This window comes from Populus alba, chromosome 7 (assembly GCF_005239225.2).
Source record: "Populus alba chromosome 7, ASM523922v2, whole genome shotgun sequence".
NCBI lineage: Eukaryota > Viridiplantae > Streptophyta > Magnoliopsida > Malpighiales > Salicaceae > Populus > Populus alba.
In genome coordinates, this window is record NC_133290.1 from 2,706,554 (window position 1) to 2,723,285 (window position 16,732).

Below are 16,732 nucleotides of genomic sequence, written 5' to 3' on the forward strand. Positions count from 1 at the left end.
GTTAAATATTTGCATATGCAACTATTTTTTGCTTTTACTAAGAAAATTAGCTTTCTATTTTATTAATATTTAACTATTGTTAATAAATCTTTTTTAATTTATCAATTTATATATTTATTTTCCATGATCTTCAATAATATTACTTGTCACATTCTAGACAAGTCTCACAATTTAAGATTTAAAATGTATGAGTGCTATAAAATTAATATAAAGACAGGAATATTGACAAAAATATATATGGAGGTCAAGAATAATCAAACGCCATCAAAATAATACTTTTCCCTCCATACATCACACTGTACTTTCCCACTCTTTTCCATTGTCAAAATAGTTCTAGATCATCCTCCAAATGGGTGGCTTGAAATCGAAGGAATCTCATTCCCTTGATTTGGACAAAATATGGATTAATGAGCTCGGAATCTTTGAAATATTTTTATTCAATTTTTTTACTATTACTTGGTTTTTATGTTGTTAGTTTCTTTTTCACTCACGATGTTATTTGGCCATTATTTTTAGAATATTCTTTGAAATATATATATCTTTTTGAAAAAAAACCAATCATAAAATAATAAAAAATAGATGAATTAAAAAAAAAAGACTTTAAACGAAAAATACAGGAATAAGAAAACCAATAAAAGAAAATTGAGAAAAGAAAATCCCACTAATTTTGTCCATCCTTGATTTATAATTACATGTTTATTAATTAGATACAAAATTATGAAAAAAAAAACCTATTTAAATCCCGACAAGACCTGCATCATCATACATCCATCTCCAAAACAAAACATAAGAATTTTGTTTGAACAGAATTATAGAAATTCAATTAAATCCCAACAAATTGTACATATAGAGATGAAAGAATAGGTTACTCAATATTTGCATTATTTTTCTGCGTTTGATCTTTGATTATACATATAGAAGACACGAAGCAATGCCTTCTACGTTATCCCTTTTCATGTCATCTGGATACAGAAATCGAATCAAATGATCAGAGAGATAAGAAAAATAGCCTGCTGATCTTTGAAAGCAAGGTGACGAGGGAGATAAACAAATTAAGACATAAAATAAGGATATGAAATTAAGAAATGCAGCATGCGCGTACAGGTGGAGTCTTCTTCTTCTTTTTTAATCTTTAGCTGGGATCTTAAAAACCTCTGTGCTCTTGCTTATAATTAATGAAGATATTACCTAAGATGGATCTTTCAAAAAAATATTCTCAATCTCGTGCTATTTGGAGCCACTCTCTTGTCTCTTGTCTCTTGCTTATCCTCAATATCAGAGAGCTTGGGCCTGGAAATAATTTTTATTCAAGTGTACCAAAATATTTTACAAATGATCCTGTATTTTTTAAAAGCTTTTTGAATAAAACCAAACATCACAAACATAAAAGGTTGCTTATTCAAAAAGCTTAGTGATATATAAAGGGTTTGGCAGCAATTTATCCAAAGAAATCCCAATTTCCTGACAAGCATGAATGCAATCAGTCAAGCAGCTTCGATCAGTTTGATGTCAATACTCAAAATATTACACAACATTGAGAATCAAGTAGGTTTTATTTGATGGATAAAATTAAGTCATTTACACAAGTAAGGAGATATATTGACTCTGAAAATCCTCTACCAATACCCTCTAGCTTTTCGAAATTAAATTTACTGTTCAACATTTCATTTGCGAAATAATTTACCTGGACTGATCAATTTCAGAACAACTACAAAATTACATCATTTGGGTTCACTCTTGTAAGCATTTGGGGCATTGAATTGGACTATTATTTAACCAAAAGAAACTGAAAGTCATTATATATTCAGTAACACTGCTATATGTTCTCTTATTAGACAAGTACGCGCCATCTCAGAAGCTAAAATGGTCAGGCAGCAGAGCTCTTGAAAAAGTCCAGGCGCTTATCAGTTGGCGTTATCACTTTCCACATCTGTTTACTGAATTCTCCGAATGAGAAATCTTTATAGATTGCTGGATGATCATTGTCTATCAACTTCTTAGGAGGTCCCATTGTAGCATCAGACGATGGATAACAATAAGAGGCGATGGACATACGCTCCTTCTCGCAATTTACTATAGCTTGATGGAGCAAACTCTTGTATCGATGGTTGCTAATTGCCTGATACAACAGAAACATAAGAGAAAAATGTAATTATAACAACATGGAAAGTATGTCATGGCAATATATTATAGTTTCCATAAATTAGAGGGCTTAGAATGTTAATAGTAATTAAGGAATCGTATATATTTTTGTAAATCACCTGCAGAAGATCTCCAACATGGACAACCACTGTGTCTGGAATAGGATTAACATCCATCCACTTTCCCTCACTTAGGACCTGAAGTCCAGGAACATCATCTTGCAACAGCATAGTTATTATAGTTGGATCAGTATGGCCACGCACTCCATAAGTAAGCTCTAGTTCTGATTGTTCACAAGCTCGATAGTAGTTCAATGATACATAATGTCCACCCAATCTCTTCTCTATGTAATCTCTTTCCAAACCTAAGCTCTCTGATATTGCATCAAGTAGTGTCATCTCCACCCTTCTAACATTTGTCAAATACTCAGCAGCTTTCTCCCTGTCAACAAGCAAACGTATTCATTATAGTGGAATCCAAATGTAAGATATATTGATAAATGGAGGTGACAAATTAGTAATCTTCGGTTCCAATTCGCGCAATAAATTAAAATCAAGCAAGGAAAGACTTGTTTTAAAAAGATACTAAAATAACAATCTGTGCTTTTGTTCACCTGAAGGAAGGAGGATTTGTAGGCCATTTGTTGACATAATCTTCAACAGGGTGACAATGGAATTTCAAAGATTCCCTTGCGACGAAGACATTTTCAACCTCATCTTTATACGCTGTCATTAGCCTGATGTCACTGTTAGGGTCAGGAGTGTAGAATTTCATTCTTTCTTCCTCCGGCAGATGGAAAAACTCCCTTGATGTGTCGAATATGTTGTTAACAGTTGTCTTTGGAATTCCATGGTTCTTCACCTGACAGTTTAACATAAAATTTCTTGTTAGAACTAGCTAGATTATTTTCATACATAACAGAATATAATATACCAAGCTACAACTACAGATTAAATAAAGAAAACAATTAGCAGCTAGAACAGCAGGTTGCTGGAGAGGCAAAGCTGCTGGGAAAGGGCACCAGAAACAGTGCAAACAACGTAATTCTCTACCCTGGGGAATTACACATAATAGAAGCTAGATTTCCTGGTGTTATTTCTTTTTCTTCTCTTCTCAGTTCCTGGGCACACCGCTAATGATTTTCTTACAATTTGATGTGCTTCTCATGGTGCTAGATCTAATTTTAATGCAATGAATCCATTAAAAAAAAGAAAAAACCTACCGCAAAGAAACCTTTGTGTTCGCATGCATGGCCGAGCTGTTTGACGATATGGGAACGGCGAGGACCATGAAGGGCTTCCAAGTCAATGATAGGGATAGAGCCATCACAAAGCTCAGCCTCAGGGACGGTTGCTAGAGTGGAAATGGGATTTTTGTAGGTGGGTGGAAGCTGTTTGGTCTCTGGTAAAGCAACTCCTTCGGCTACACGCAACACAGCGGCAGGCATGATTAGAATTAGTAGGGATAATTAATCAGGGACTTCTTAAGTTTGCGTGCAACGTGGGATTTGATGGCCTAAGTAAGTGAGCTCGTATCAATATTTATAGGAGGAAACCAACGCCACAGCATTGGCTTTGCACAGCAGTACTCGTCTCTTATTTTATGGTCGCAAACTAGACTTTTCTTACATTAATGGACGGTCTACTAGACTTTTCTTGGCGCCTTTGATGAACAATAACTTGTGAGGTGGGTCCCAGGTTGGTGGTGCCATTAAAAAAATAAAAAACCTGAACCTTTGTGCTAATTGAATGTGCTTTAAACGATATAAATGTTGGATATGACCATTGAGGTTTGATTTGGGGCTATTGGATTTGCTGTTCATGTGATAATTTCAGATTTGGATTTTAGTGGAAGCTGCTGAATTTTTCCTGTGATGCTTCCCTGTGAATATTGATACCTTGTTTAAATTTAATGCAATTGAAAATAATTTAGATAAAAAAAAATTATATGCTATTTTTTTAGAATGGGAGTTTTCAATAATAATATGTATTCACCATGCTTAGTATATCTTAGGAAATTTTTATGAAATTCAAATAAGATAACTATTTTACTCTTAAAACTTTTAATATTAAATATAAAAATATTGATATTTACACATTAAAAGTTTGAAAGCAAATATATTAGAAAGAGTCCAACTCAAAAATAATAATAAAAAAAATCAAATAATGTTAAGAGAAAAAGATTCTCTTACAAATCTTAAGTGCTCCATTTCAAATTTTGATCGGCAAAGACAACCAGAAAATACTTGTAAGATATATATGACAAGTATTGACTATTTAAGTCAAAGTAAGGAAAAAGAACACAGCGTATGTGCGCGGGAGCAAGCCAACGAATAGTATACTCCGATCCCCTTTTTTGTCCATTGATTTTTCAAAAGCTTTTATTCTTGATTGAAAAACGTAGATTCCTATATTTAATAATATTCAACAAAGATACATTAATCTTTACCAAATTAACTTAGAAAAATTAAAAAATTAAATTGCACTATTAACATTTATTTTAAAACCACTTTAAATTACTTGAATCCACCTTGAATTACGAGAGAGTAGAAAGTGCATGTGTATACAGTGCTTTCACGTGACGGATCAGTGTTTTGTTAATTAATAGTTATGAGTTTGGAAAAAAAACAATAAATGCCAGAATATGCTCCTGACTTTCTGCCATTTCTCTTATTCAACAGACGTCACCTCATGCTTTAATGATGTTTGGTAGGGTTTTTTGTTTTTTTTTTTTTTTGATTTATGTGGGTGTCCGGGCCAGCTTACGTACACCACGACTAATTTCATGACTCACTGAACATCCTGCAAACCCAGTGAACATGTAAGGTACTGCCGGGATGACAAACATACACGCTGAGATTTGAACCCAGGATGCAAAGGTAAGAAAACTTCTTACCATCGCTGGGCTATAAGTGCAGGGTTTTTTGTTTTTGTTATTAAAGGAAAGAGTATCATGCTTTGATGATGTGTTTTCTAGAAGATTGATAAATAAAAATCTGTGATCAGCCATGACATCTTGACTGTCCTTTTCTCAATGTTTTGGACGATGGATCCTTCAAGAAATTGTTCATCGGTAAATGCAATTGGATTAAAATTAAGAAAAAGCTCCAAATGGAACGTAATATTGGTAGTCTAACAGCCTTATATAATTTTTAATTTTAAAACTTGTAAAATTAATTAAAATATATATATAAATTGACTCAAATATTCATATTCATCAAATAAATAAAAAAATATCAAGACTAATACAAGTGTATGTCAACCTCCTTAATCTATTTTGTGCTCTTGTGTATACGTACTGTCATCTTCATATTATAATACAAGACATTAACTGTGTTATGAGAAGGCAGCCATCATTTTTATATTCTATTATGCTACTCAATAACAAATCACGATGTGGTTTTGTGATCAATTCCTTAATTTATTTGTTCTTCTTTTGTCAATTCTACTGTTGCTTCTTGACAGCTCTTCTTTATTTGTTATACTGTAGCAAATTTTGGCATTATGCAAAAAGAAATGAATGAACGACGCACAAGAGTTCCTCCATCTCTCTTGTTTTCTCTTCTCCTTCTTCCCTATTTTAATACATTCAATATTCTTCCATTATCTTCTGCAATACCTCTTGGAGCTTATAACGGCCTTTTTCATGTCAACACTTTAAAATAATTTAAAAATATCAAAAAATAAATTTTAATAAAAATAAATTTAAACATTTAAAAAACACCTTGTAATTCCAAACTGAATCTATTCTTGGACTTCCATTATGGCGTCCAACACCAGATCACAAGAAATTATAAAGTTAAAGGAGTCACTGAATGCGGCAAACAAGGAAGAATCACATACAACAATTACAAGCTACCAAGTTTATTCAAGTTTTGCGTTTACGTAATATTGGTGATCAAACATGTCTTTAATTTCAAAGAATCAACTTAACCATGAATTAATATTTATCTCTAATAATTAGCCAACCAATAATATCGTTTCACGTGTCTTTTAATTTCCAACAATCAACTTAATGGTTCATAACATAATATTGTTCTTTTTTAACCCTCTACCGATTGTCCCTTTACCAAAATACATATTAATAAGTATTTCTTCTCTACTAATCCAATTAAATGTAAAATATATTTAATAGATGTAATTTTTATTTAGAAATATATTAAAATAATATTTTTTAAAATTTTATTTTTTATACAGTATATCTAAACATTTTTTTTAAAGAAATAAAATTATTACTATTCTACTCTCATCTCCCCCGTACCCACACTATCTCTGAAAATTGCTTTGTATTAGGGGTAAAAATAAGAATAAAAATGTACTCAATAACAAATTTCGATGAAGGTGCAATTAAGTTGAACTCCCACATCCCATTTCGTGGAAGGAGAGGGAAATGACAAAGATGTATCATGGCCTTTCTTTTTCAAGGGAAGAATTAGGCTATCAACATTTGGTGGTGCCGTACCTTTATGGCACTGCAGCAGCGGTAACGGCAAGAAACAAATACTAAATTAAAGTGTTTGGTTAATACAAACTATATTTTTTTTAATATGGTCCCATCCAAAAATTAAAGTTAAATTTCAGTTTATGAAAAACAATTTTTATCTGCTTCTCCTTCTCGTTAAGCCACAGTTCTAGTTTCACCTGTATATGGAACTTTTTTCACATTCTAGAAAAGTTAACTACCCAGCAAAAAGTAAAGTTTAAAAAATTATATTAAATTCTGAGAAAGTTAATTAATTAGAATTAAAGTCAAGATTAATCAATCCCATCGTAATTAGATTTTAAGTCGAGAATCAAATAATGGCTGTCATGTTTCATGATTCACATGTGAAGTCCTCCAATGTCAAAATGGTTCTCGAAGGGTAGGCTTTAAAGTATAATAAAGGAAGTTCAATGTCATCATCAGTTTAGGTTAATTTAAATAGCTTCAAAGTATAAAGTATAAATAAAGTATTTGAATGACATATGTTAATAAAACATTAGAAAATATGTTAAATATAAATCAGCAGATCGGTGGGGGTGGCGTTTGAGCAAGAGATTGGATAAACACTGACAAAACATGACTATTTCACTCAAATATTTTTTTATCACACAAAGAGAGGAATTATTCAATATAGTTTATGGTATTATTATTGAAGTAAAATATTTGATCTCATTCAATTCATTTAAGAGGATTTTATTTGATCATATCCCTTGCAATGTTGGGATTAGAAAGTCACTTTATCAAAAATTTCTAAGATAAAACACTGGTTATGACTAAAAAAAGTATTAGTACACATTACTCAAGGTAAGATTAATTGTGTGATCTATATGTGACTGAACGACATTGATAGATTTTTAATCAGTGATTCGTATATGGGCTAGAAAAAAAATTTACTTTTATAAATAAGTCTAGTATTTTGAAATTTTTATGGGCTCGTATACCAAAATGAATTCTTATGAAAATGGTTCATATAAGTGCTTTGATAGGGTTCACCTATCTTAAAAGGTGAAAGAGTTTTGCACATCTCATATATTGTGGTAAAAGTACTTTCAAGTAAAATTGATGAATATTCAGAATAATTTTGAGAACTTTCTAACCAATTCTTGATATTTAAATAAAAATTTACTTATAGGTCTAATATTTATACAAAAATATTAACCATTAATTCTCATGAATTAAAAATTTTCAGGGGTTATTAAAATATTGGTCAAATTCTCATGGTTTCAGTAAACTGATTATTAAATTCAAAATGCATGCAAATATATATATTGAATTTTGTATAAAAATACTAAAACATACCATGTATTTTATGTTTTTATTTTCTTAAGCAAAATATGATTTTTGATTTTCGAGAGACTTGACTAGATGCAACAGACAAAAATCATTTTTTTTATATAACTATTTTTTTTTTATATTGTTTTATATTTTTTTAAGGCCATGTTTGGCAAGACCTAATTTTTTCTTTGAAAAAAACTGTTAAAAAGCAGTCCTAAGGGTGTATTTGCCAAACACCTCCTTTGGCCAGAAATTATTTAATATTAAAAAAAAAATAGCAAATCAAACAAACTTTTAAATGTCTTACTCGATTTTGACTTGTCCGGGTTGACCCTAAAACAAACCAAAAACAAAAACTCTAAGCCAATACATATTAAACATAAGAAAAACATAAAAATTCAATTTTTTTTTTTTGGATAAAATGAATCAAACACAAAACAAATGAAGAACATAGATCAAGAATCAAGCATAAAAAACCATTGATTATCACTCAAAAGCCATGATTTGATCAAATGTATTTTGGGCAGTCAAAATGAATACATGTTATTAATGTGTTTTAAACCTAGATTGTTTGCTAATCAAGTTGTTCAAAGGAATCTGTGGAAACAAATGGACCAAAAATGATCTAAAAATAGAGCTAAGATAATGTTCTTTCCAAGAACATGATGAACACTGTCTTAGAAACCTACAACTTGACTAGAATTAAGTCAGTCTTTGTCAAACCCATAATGGTTATTTTAGACCTCCAAAACATGTTTTCTTTGTTCCAACAAATAACATTATCAATGACAAACATAATTGAAACAAAAAGAAACTAACAAAAACAATAAATCATCATAAATATGCATTAAATTTTATTTTCCAAAATTGCCAAATCAAAACAACAAAGATGCTTAATCATTATGAGTTAAAATTGACAATTTAACATTTCATTGCATTTAAACAATAAATAGAGTCCTTTATTTTATGCTTAATCATTTCATGTTAAATAAAAAAAGGCGGAGACCTTTATTTATTTATTTATTTTTTCAAAATGTGTATTCAAGGCTGAAAGCTCAGATGGTAAAAGGTTAAACAGATCTCCTCTCGGCATTGCAATAAGTATCGGATGTAGATCTGACCAAGCATCCAAAGAATAATAGTTGTTTTGTCACCCTCCCATGAAATAATCCATGCCCAATATGTTGCATTCACATTCATGCATTTTTGAACATACACTTATAAACTGTCATAATGCTGCACATCAGGTGAAATATAGGTCCCCTATTAAAACACACTCATAACACACGGTTGCGGAAAAAAATGGAAAATGAAGAGAGAGCTCAGTTAGAAACTGAACACAAAAAAGAGATGAAAAGCCTAAAGGAGGATGTAGCAAGGCTTACTAGTCTACTCGAGCAAGCTTTGAAATTCAAATCTGGAGAAGGAACATCTTCTCAACCATCGTTCACAGCTCAATTCCAGCCAATGCCTACAGCGTCTTTCATTTCGCCATTAAAACCTCATGATGTTGCTCATTTCCTACCTGCTCAACCAGCATTCCTAATAAGGATTCCCCATATTGTTCCAAGAGAAGAGGAGCACCAAAGGGATAGAACGGTGGACGAGGATGGTCAGGAGAAACTAGCTGCTTTAGAAGAAAGAATGAGGGTCATCGAAGGAAATAATTTGTATGACCCAGTAAAGGCTGCTGAAATGTGTTTAATGCCTAATGTGGTTATTCCCAGGAAATTTAGAGTACCAGAGTTTGTCAAGTATACTGGAACTCAATGCCCGATAACCCATCTTAAAGCATATTGCAATAAGATGGTGGAGGTGGTTCATGATGAGAAGTTATTGATCCATTTCTTCCAAGACAGTCTGAGTGATGCTGCTCTTGCCTGGTATATGCGTTTAGATAACACCAAGATTAAAGGTTGGAAGGACTTGGTGGATGCTTTTATTAAGCAATATAAGTTTAATATGGATGTTGCCCCAGATCGATCAAGTCTCCAAGCTATGGAAAAGGGAAATAAAGAGTCTGTAAGAGAGTATGCCCAAAGATGGCGTGAGGCAGCTGCACAAGTTAACCCTCCATTGCTAGACAGGGAAATGACGGGTTTATTTTCCAACACTTTCAAAGCCCTGTATTTTGAGTACTTGCTTGGTAGTGCCACACAAAATTTTTTTGATCTGGTTTTCATAACTAAAAGGATCGAAGACGCTATTCGAGCGGGAAGAATTGTAGATCCAATTGAAAAAAAAGGTTTTGTTGGAAGGAAGAAAGAATCAAAAATTCATAATGTTGAGAGGGGAGGAAGAGGAAGGAAAGTCTACCAAGAAAATTATAACTTCAAAACCGTCACACCTACTCCTTCCATATCTAACATAAAATTTGCTTCACCTACCCACAACCAAAATAACCCCACAATTAACCCAATCAACAATACCTACCGCCCAAGAAGAAATTTCTCAGAGGAACAAGTACAACTTCCGCCATTGCCTCTAACTCTCGCCGAAATGCATAAAAGGCTTCTAAACATCGGCCAAATAGCATTTGTTCCTTTACCCCCTTTACAGCCACCATTCCCTGCTTGGTATAAACCTGATCAAAAATGCGAATACCATGCTGGAGCCCCTGGTCATAACTTTGATGGATGTATTGCATTCAAAAGGAAAATACTCAAACTTATCAAAGCGGGGTGGATTTCCTTTGATGATTCCCCGAATGTGAAATCCAACCCTTTACCAAACCACGCTTCAGGAAGTGGGGGAGTCAATAGCTTGGAGGTGGGAAAGAGGGTAAAACAATACTAAAAGTCACAATGGATAGTATGTATGAGATGTTGAAACAAGCTGGGTATCTCAAAATACCAGTCAATGTGCAAGCTGTAGGAGGCATGAGCGAATACTACAAATATCATCAGCAGTTTGGGCACGATATAGACTCTAGTGAGGAGTTTAATTGTGAGGTGGAAAGTATGATGACGCTAAGGGTGTTGAGATTAATGAAACATGAAGAAGATGATTTGGTAGGAACATTGACTAGTTATGGCAATAAGGAGGAAGTTTGTCGATATCAACCAACTGAAGGGGGTCCACCAAAAAAGATCCTAACTAAGCCTCCAAATACTGCTAGCGGAAATTATAATGCTTTGCCTTATAATTATGGTTATTCCTTTTGTAGCCCGGGTCCTACCCCAGTTTTCAATGCCGAGGTAGGAGGACTCACCAGAAGTGGGAGATGCTTTACTCCCGAAGAGTTAGAAAACCATAAACAAGATAAAGGGAAGAATGTGGTAGAGATGGAGGAAGTTAATAAGCCAGTAAGTGATGAAGAAGCTAATGAGTTTTTGAAATTGATGAGGCATAGTGAATATAGCATGGTGGAACAGCTTAAAAAGACGCCGGCTAGGATTTCCTTGTTATCACTAATATTAAGTTCAGAACTCCATTGGAATGCCCTTCAAAAGGTTCTCAACGAGGCATATGTTCCTCAAGACATCACATACGATTTTATAGAGCATTTGGTGGGCAGAATTCAAGCCACCAACTATCTTTACTTCACCAATGATGAGCTTGATCCTGAGGGGGCCGGCCATAATAAGCTGTTGTACATCACCGTAAAGTGCAAGGATTTTGTTATTGCGAAGGTGCTCATAGATAATGGCTCTGCTTTAAATGTGTTGCCAAGACATGTGCTGGATAAAATGCTTGTTGATGCCTCTCACATGAAGCCTAGTACCATGACTGCCAGAGCATATGATGGGTCACCTAGACCAATCATCGGGAATATTGATGTTGAACTGGTTATTGGCCCTCAGCCGTTCTAAGTAACGTTGCAAGTAATGGATATCATCCATCATATAGTATTTTATTGGGGAGGCCTTGGATCCACGCAGCCCGAGCCATCACATCTTCTTTACATCAGTGGCTTAAGTTCATCATCAATGGGAATTTGGTGACAGTGAAAGCTGAGGAAACTCTGTCAATGACAAGAAATATATCGATCCCTTACATAGAAGCTGAAGGAAGCACATATGGAAATCTGCATGTGTTTGAAGTGGTAAATGCTAAATAGGTACCAACAAATACTACATGAAGAAAGCTAGAAATTTCTGATGCAGTAAAAATGGCTGCTAAATACTTTCTAAAGCACGGGCTACCATTCCAGTATGACCCTACAACAGGAATGCCGGAGAGGATCAATGTGATAAAAATGAAATGCACTGAACAGAGATTTGGTTTGGGTTTTAAGCCATGAAAGGCAGATTTCAAGAGAGAAATCAAGTCTAAACGGGAAAGAAGGCTGGCTCGAATCGAAAGAAGGGAGCCTAATAAAGATCGGATACAAATTCCATCAATCCACGTGACATTCCCACGACCTGCACAAGTGATAAAGGTTGATGGTGAAATTGAGAAGCTGAGCAAGGAGTTTAGTGGTGCTACTATTCATTATCTGGAAGGAACCAGTGAACAAGAACCCCAAGGAGATTTTGAAGATGAAGAGAGCCCCTTTAAAGCACTACCCCAACTAACTGTGGGAGCTCTAGAAGATGAGCCCTCTGGATTCGTGAGAAAATTAGCTGATGGGGAAAAGTTAAACAATTGGGAAACTATGGAAGTCCCGATTTTTTTCAAAAAGTAATGCTTTCTTTACGTTTTATTGTTTGAATAATTATGCGTTGCCAATAATGACGGCTCAAATTATTGGCAATTAGGTTTTGTTTGAGCCCTTCTATCCTTTGAATTTTAATGAGATCATGCATGTTTTCTTTAAATCATACCTTCTTGTCTTTGATTTTTGTTTACTTTCCTGGAATTATACATTCATAACCAAAACACTTTCCGCTTTCAGGAAATCTGAAAGCGGATTATCGATAAACTCACAAATTCATTACACTGAGAATAATTAGCCCAAATTTGATGAAACTATAATTGCAATGGATGAGGAAGAATTTGGAGAGGAAGACCTCAAAAAGATCACAAAGCTGGTAGAACAATATGAGCATGCATGGAAGCCTGCAAAAGAAGAAATAGAATTGATAAAAAGCTTGATAAAAGAGAGTTGAAAATAGGGAAGCTAATTGCTATTGACATAAGAACAAAGTTGATTGTTCTTTTACAAGAATATGCTGATGTGTTTGCCTGGTCATACGCTGACATGCCTGGTGTTGCTACCTAATTTTTGACCCATGTTTTTGATATATTTTCAAAAAATCCAAAAAAATTAAGAAAAAAATTTCAAAATTTAAAAATATTTTTTTCTCGAGTCAACCGCATCTTTTTATTCAAACCATGTTGACCAGTTTTAAAAATGAGTTCCGGGTTGTTTCGGGTCAAAAACGTCATTTTCAACCACAACCGAGTTCACCGGGTCAATACGGGTCAAACCATGTCGACCAAGTTTTAAAAATGAGTTCCGGGCTGTTTCAGGTCAAAAACATCATTTTCGACCAAAACCGAGTTCACCGGGTCAATATGGGTCAAACCATGTTGACCAGGTTTAAAAATGAGTTCCGGGCTGTTTCGGGTCAAAAACATCAATTTTGACCAAAACCGAGTTCACCAGGTCAATACGGGTCAAACCATGTTGACCGGGATGAAAAATGAGTTTCGGGCTATTTTTGGGTCAAAACCATCATTTTTCGGTTAAAACCCGGTTTATCAAGTTGATACCTATCAAATGTTTTTTTTGTGTTAGCGGTTGAAACGGGCTTTTTCTAATACTGATTTGAATTTTTAATTTTACCTATATAAAAATTTATTATTATATATAATAAAACAAAAAAAATAAAAAAATAATAATTATTAGTCAGCGGAGCAGTTGTAATTATATGGAGCAGTTGTGGAGTAGCTATGGAGCAGTTGTGGTGTCCCCTGCTCATTGTATAAATTGCCACGAGCGAAGAGAAAAGGGGGAGGAGAAAGAATTGTAACACTGCATGTTTTTTTAATTTTTCTTCGGGAGAGTAGGATATTATTTAAAAAAAAAAACAATTTGAAAAATACCAAATATATCCCGACTCATCTCAGCCATTGAATTAATTCAAGATTTAATCCCGTCGCGCCACGTCATCCGGTGCACCGAGATTTCGGTGCACCGCGACACACAAGATCAAAACCCGGACAATCTGGGTCGTCCGATCAACCTGCAGATCTAGCCAATAACAGCCGTCCGATCGTTTCATCCAAGATCCCACGGTTAACATCATTCAGCGGCACCGGTAAACCATATACGCGTCCGCACCGTAGCAAATCTCAGAGCATCTCTCTCCTCTCGCCGGCGACTCTCTTTCTCTCCTCCGATCTAACATCTCCGGCCGTCTCCAGCCTCCTAACCACCACAGAAAGGTCGCTAATCTCCTGAAAATAAAAAAACCGGTGGTTTTAATCGTTTTCACCGCCACATATGGCCGGAAAAAGGCCGCGATCGGCGCCGCCACCGAAGCTTCAAGTCGTCGATTCTCCCTCGTCAGCCATCAACGGCCGTAGAGACCACCACAAACAGAATCCTCGACCTCAGATCTACCAGAACCGACCATCGGTTGGCCAGAAATCTCGCCTGAAAATCTCGCCGCCACCAACAGTAGCCGCGCGTGAGCCACACGCGCCGCCAGTGGCATTTTCGTAAATTTCTGATAAATCCGAGGGTATTTCAGTCTTTTACCTATACTGTGGTGCTCACGTAATTTTTTTTTATTTCTAACATTTTTGTTATTTTGTATATAAATTTTCTTGCATGTTGTAAAAATAAAAAAATAAAACAAAAAAAAAGAATAACAACGCGGGTCCAACACCCATCCTATCATGTTATCGTTTGTGGGTCCAAAGCCCAAATCTCAAATATAAGATACCCATTTCTCAACGATATAAAAATAATTTTATAAACAAATATTATTCGTCGACACGTCTCTTTTTTAGAAAAGGACCGATGTCAAAAGTTTAAATACCAATATGGATTATGTCCATAGTTTTTTTGGTAACTCAGACGTACTTCTCCTTTTTAGGGTTAAACGTCAATATTTTAGACAAGTCTCCTATTTTTAGGGACTGATGTCATTTTTAACGTGTATCCTATTTTTAGGGACCGGCGTTAACCATAAAAAATAATAAAATTGCAAATAAGCTCAAAATATAATATCATTTGAAACAAATAAAAAACACACAAGTAAAGGATGAGGCAGAAGCTAACAAGGCTTTACAAGAAGTGCATGGAGGAATTTGCACTACTCATGCAAGTGGGCACATGATGGCTAGACAAATACAAAGAGCTGGGTATTTTTGGATGACTATGGAGAGGGATTGCATAGAATTCGTTCGAAAATGTCATAAATGTCAGATATATAGTGACAAGATCCAGGAACCTCCAATACCTTTATTCAACATGGTGTCACCTTGGTTGTTCGCAATGTGGGGAATTAACGTGGTGGGACCAATTAACCCGAAAGCTAGCAATGGTCATTGGTTTATCCTGGTTGCAATTGACTATTTCACAAAATGGGTAGAGGCTTGCTCATATGCCCATATGACTCAGAAAGTGGTCAAATGGTTCATCGAGAAAGATCTAATCTGTAGATATGGTGTACCCGAGAGAGTAGTGACTGATAATGCTCAAAACTTCAATGAAAAGATGATAGAGGAGCTATGCACAAAGTGGAAGATCAAGCATTCCAACTTGTCCCCTTACAGACCTAAGATGAACGGTGCTGTAGAAATTGCTAATAAAAATATAAAAAAGATAGTTCAGAAAATGGTGATTACTTACAAAGATTGGCATGAATGGCTTCCTTACGCTCTTCACACGTATCGAACTGCAGTAAGGACATCAACTGGAGCTACATCGTACTCATTAGTCTATGGGATGGAGGCAGTAATGCTGTTAGAAGTGGAGATTCCTTCTCTAAGGGTCCTCATGGAATCTGAGCTTGAAGAAGCTGAATGGGCTAGAATACGATATGAGCAGTTAAACATGATCGGTGAAAAAAGACTGGCTGCAATTTGTCACCACCAACTGTATCAAAAAAGGATGGCAAGAGCATACGATCGAAAAGTTCGACCAAGAGAATTCAAAGAGGGAGATCTTGTATTACAAAAAATCCTACTACTTCCTAGTGATGATCATAGCAAATGGGCGCCCAATTATGAGGGCCCATATGTAGTGAAGAAGGCATTCTTTGGAGGAGCGTTAATATTGACAGGAATGGATGGAGAAGATTTGAGAAGAATAGTGAACTCTGATTCTGTAAAGAAATATTATCCATGATTGTATAAATCCTCATCAAATCAATAAAACAAAGTTTCGGCCAAGAACTTCTCTTTGTATACATTCCATCTTTCCCATAAATGTTTATCGATATCAAAGAATCCATCAATGCACCTTTGCAACCTCGCATGATCTCATAAAATCGATTCATTTCCCCAACCAAATGCTAGAATGAATTTTGAAAACGTGAATTTGCTTTTTGAAAAAAAAAATGATTTGAGGTTTGTTTAAAGACAATATTTTCATTTTTTATCGCAGAGGTGACCAAACTCTAAAAAAAAAAAAAGGAAATGAATAAACACCCTTACCCCATAACTCTTGAATCATGTGTTTTTAAATGTATGAATAATGGTATGTAGTGAACTCGTTGCTCATAATTCATGAAATACATCTTTGCAAAGACTAAACCATCACACTAGATGAGGTCAAAGTTTATTGATCTTAACTGCTTGCGCTTGAAATGAGGAAAGGCCATCTTTGTTATTCCTTTCATATTCTGAAATAAGAACATCCCTTGCGATCCCTTTTTGAGCCTGAATAATTTTTCTTTCATAAAAAAAAATCCCGACTAGGATCACACCCCACACT

At 34.7% G+C, this 16,732-nt stretch overlaps 2 protein-coding genes across 2 annotated transcripts; one reads left to right on the plus strand and one right to left on the minus strand.

Annotated features, from left to right (window-relative positions):
* Positions 1-1,534: 1,534 nt before the first annotated feature.
* LOC118063365 (protein DMR6-LIKE OXYGENASE 1) lies at positions 1,535-3,669 on the minus strand. The gene is made up of 4 exons (XM_035077387.2): positions 3,365-3,669; positions 2,756-3,003; positions 2,262-2,583; positions 1,535-2,119 (listed from the first exon to the last, which is right to left on the minus strand). The coding sequence occupies exons 1-4, from the start codon at positions 3,587-3,589 to the stop codon at positions 1,868-1,870; spliced, it is 1,047 nt and encodes a 348-aa protein (XP_034933278.1). The 5' UTR covers positions 3,590-3,669; the 3' UTR covers positions 1,535-1,867.
* Positions 3,670-9,201: 5,532 nt separating this feature from the next.
* LOC118063361 (uncharacterized) lies at positions 9,202-10,695 on the plus strand. Its single transcript, XM_035077383.1, has one exon. It carries the CDS (start codon positions 9,202-9,204, stop codon positions 10,693-10,695), a length of 1,494 nt encoding a protein of 497 aa, XP_034933274.1.
* The last annotated feature ends 6,037 nt before the right edge of the window (positions 10,696-16,732 follow it).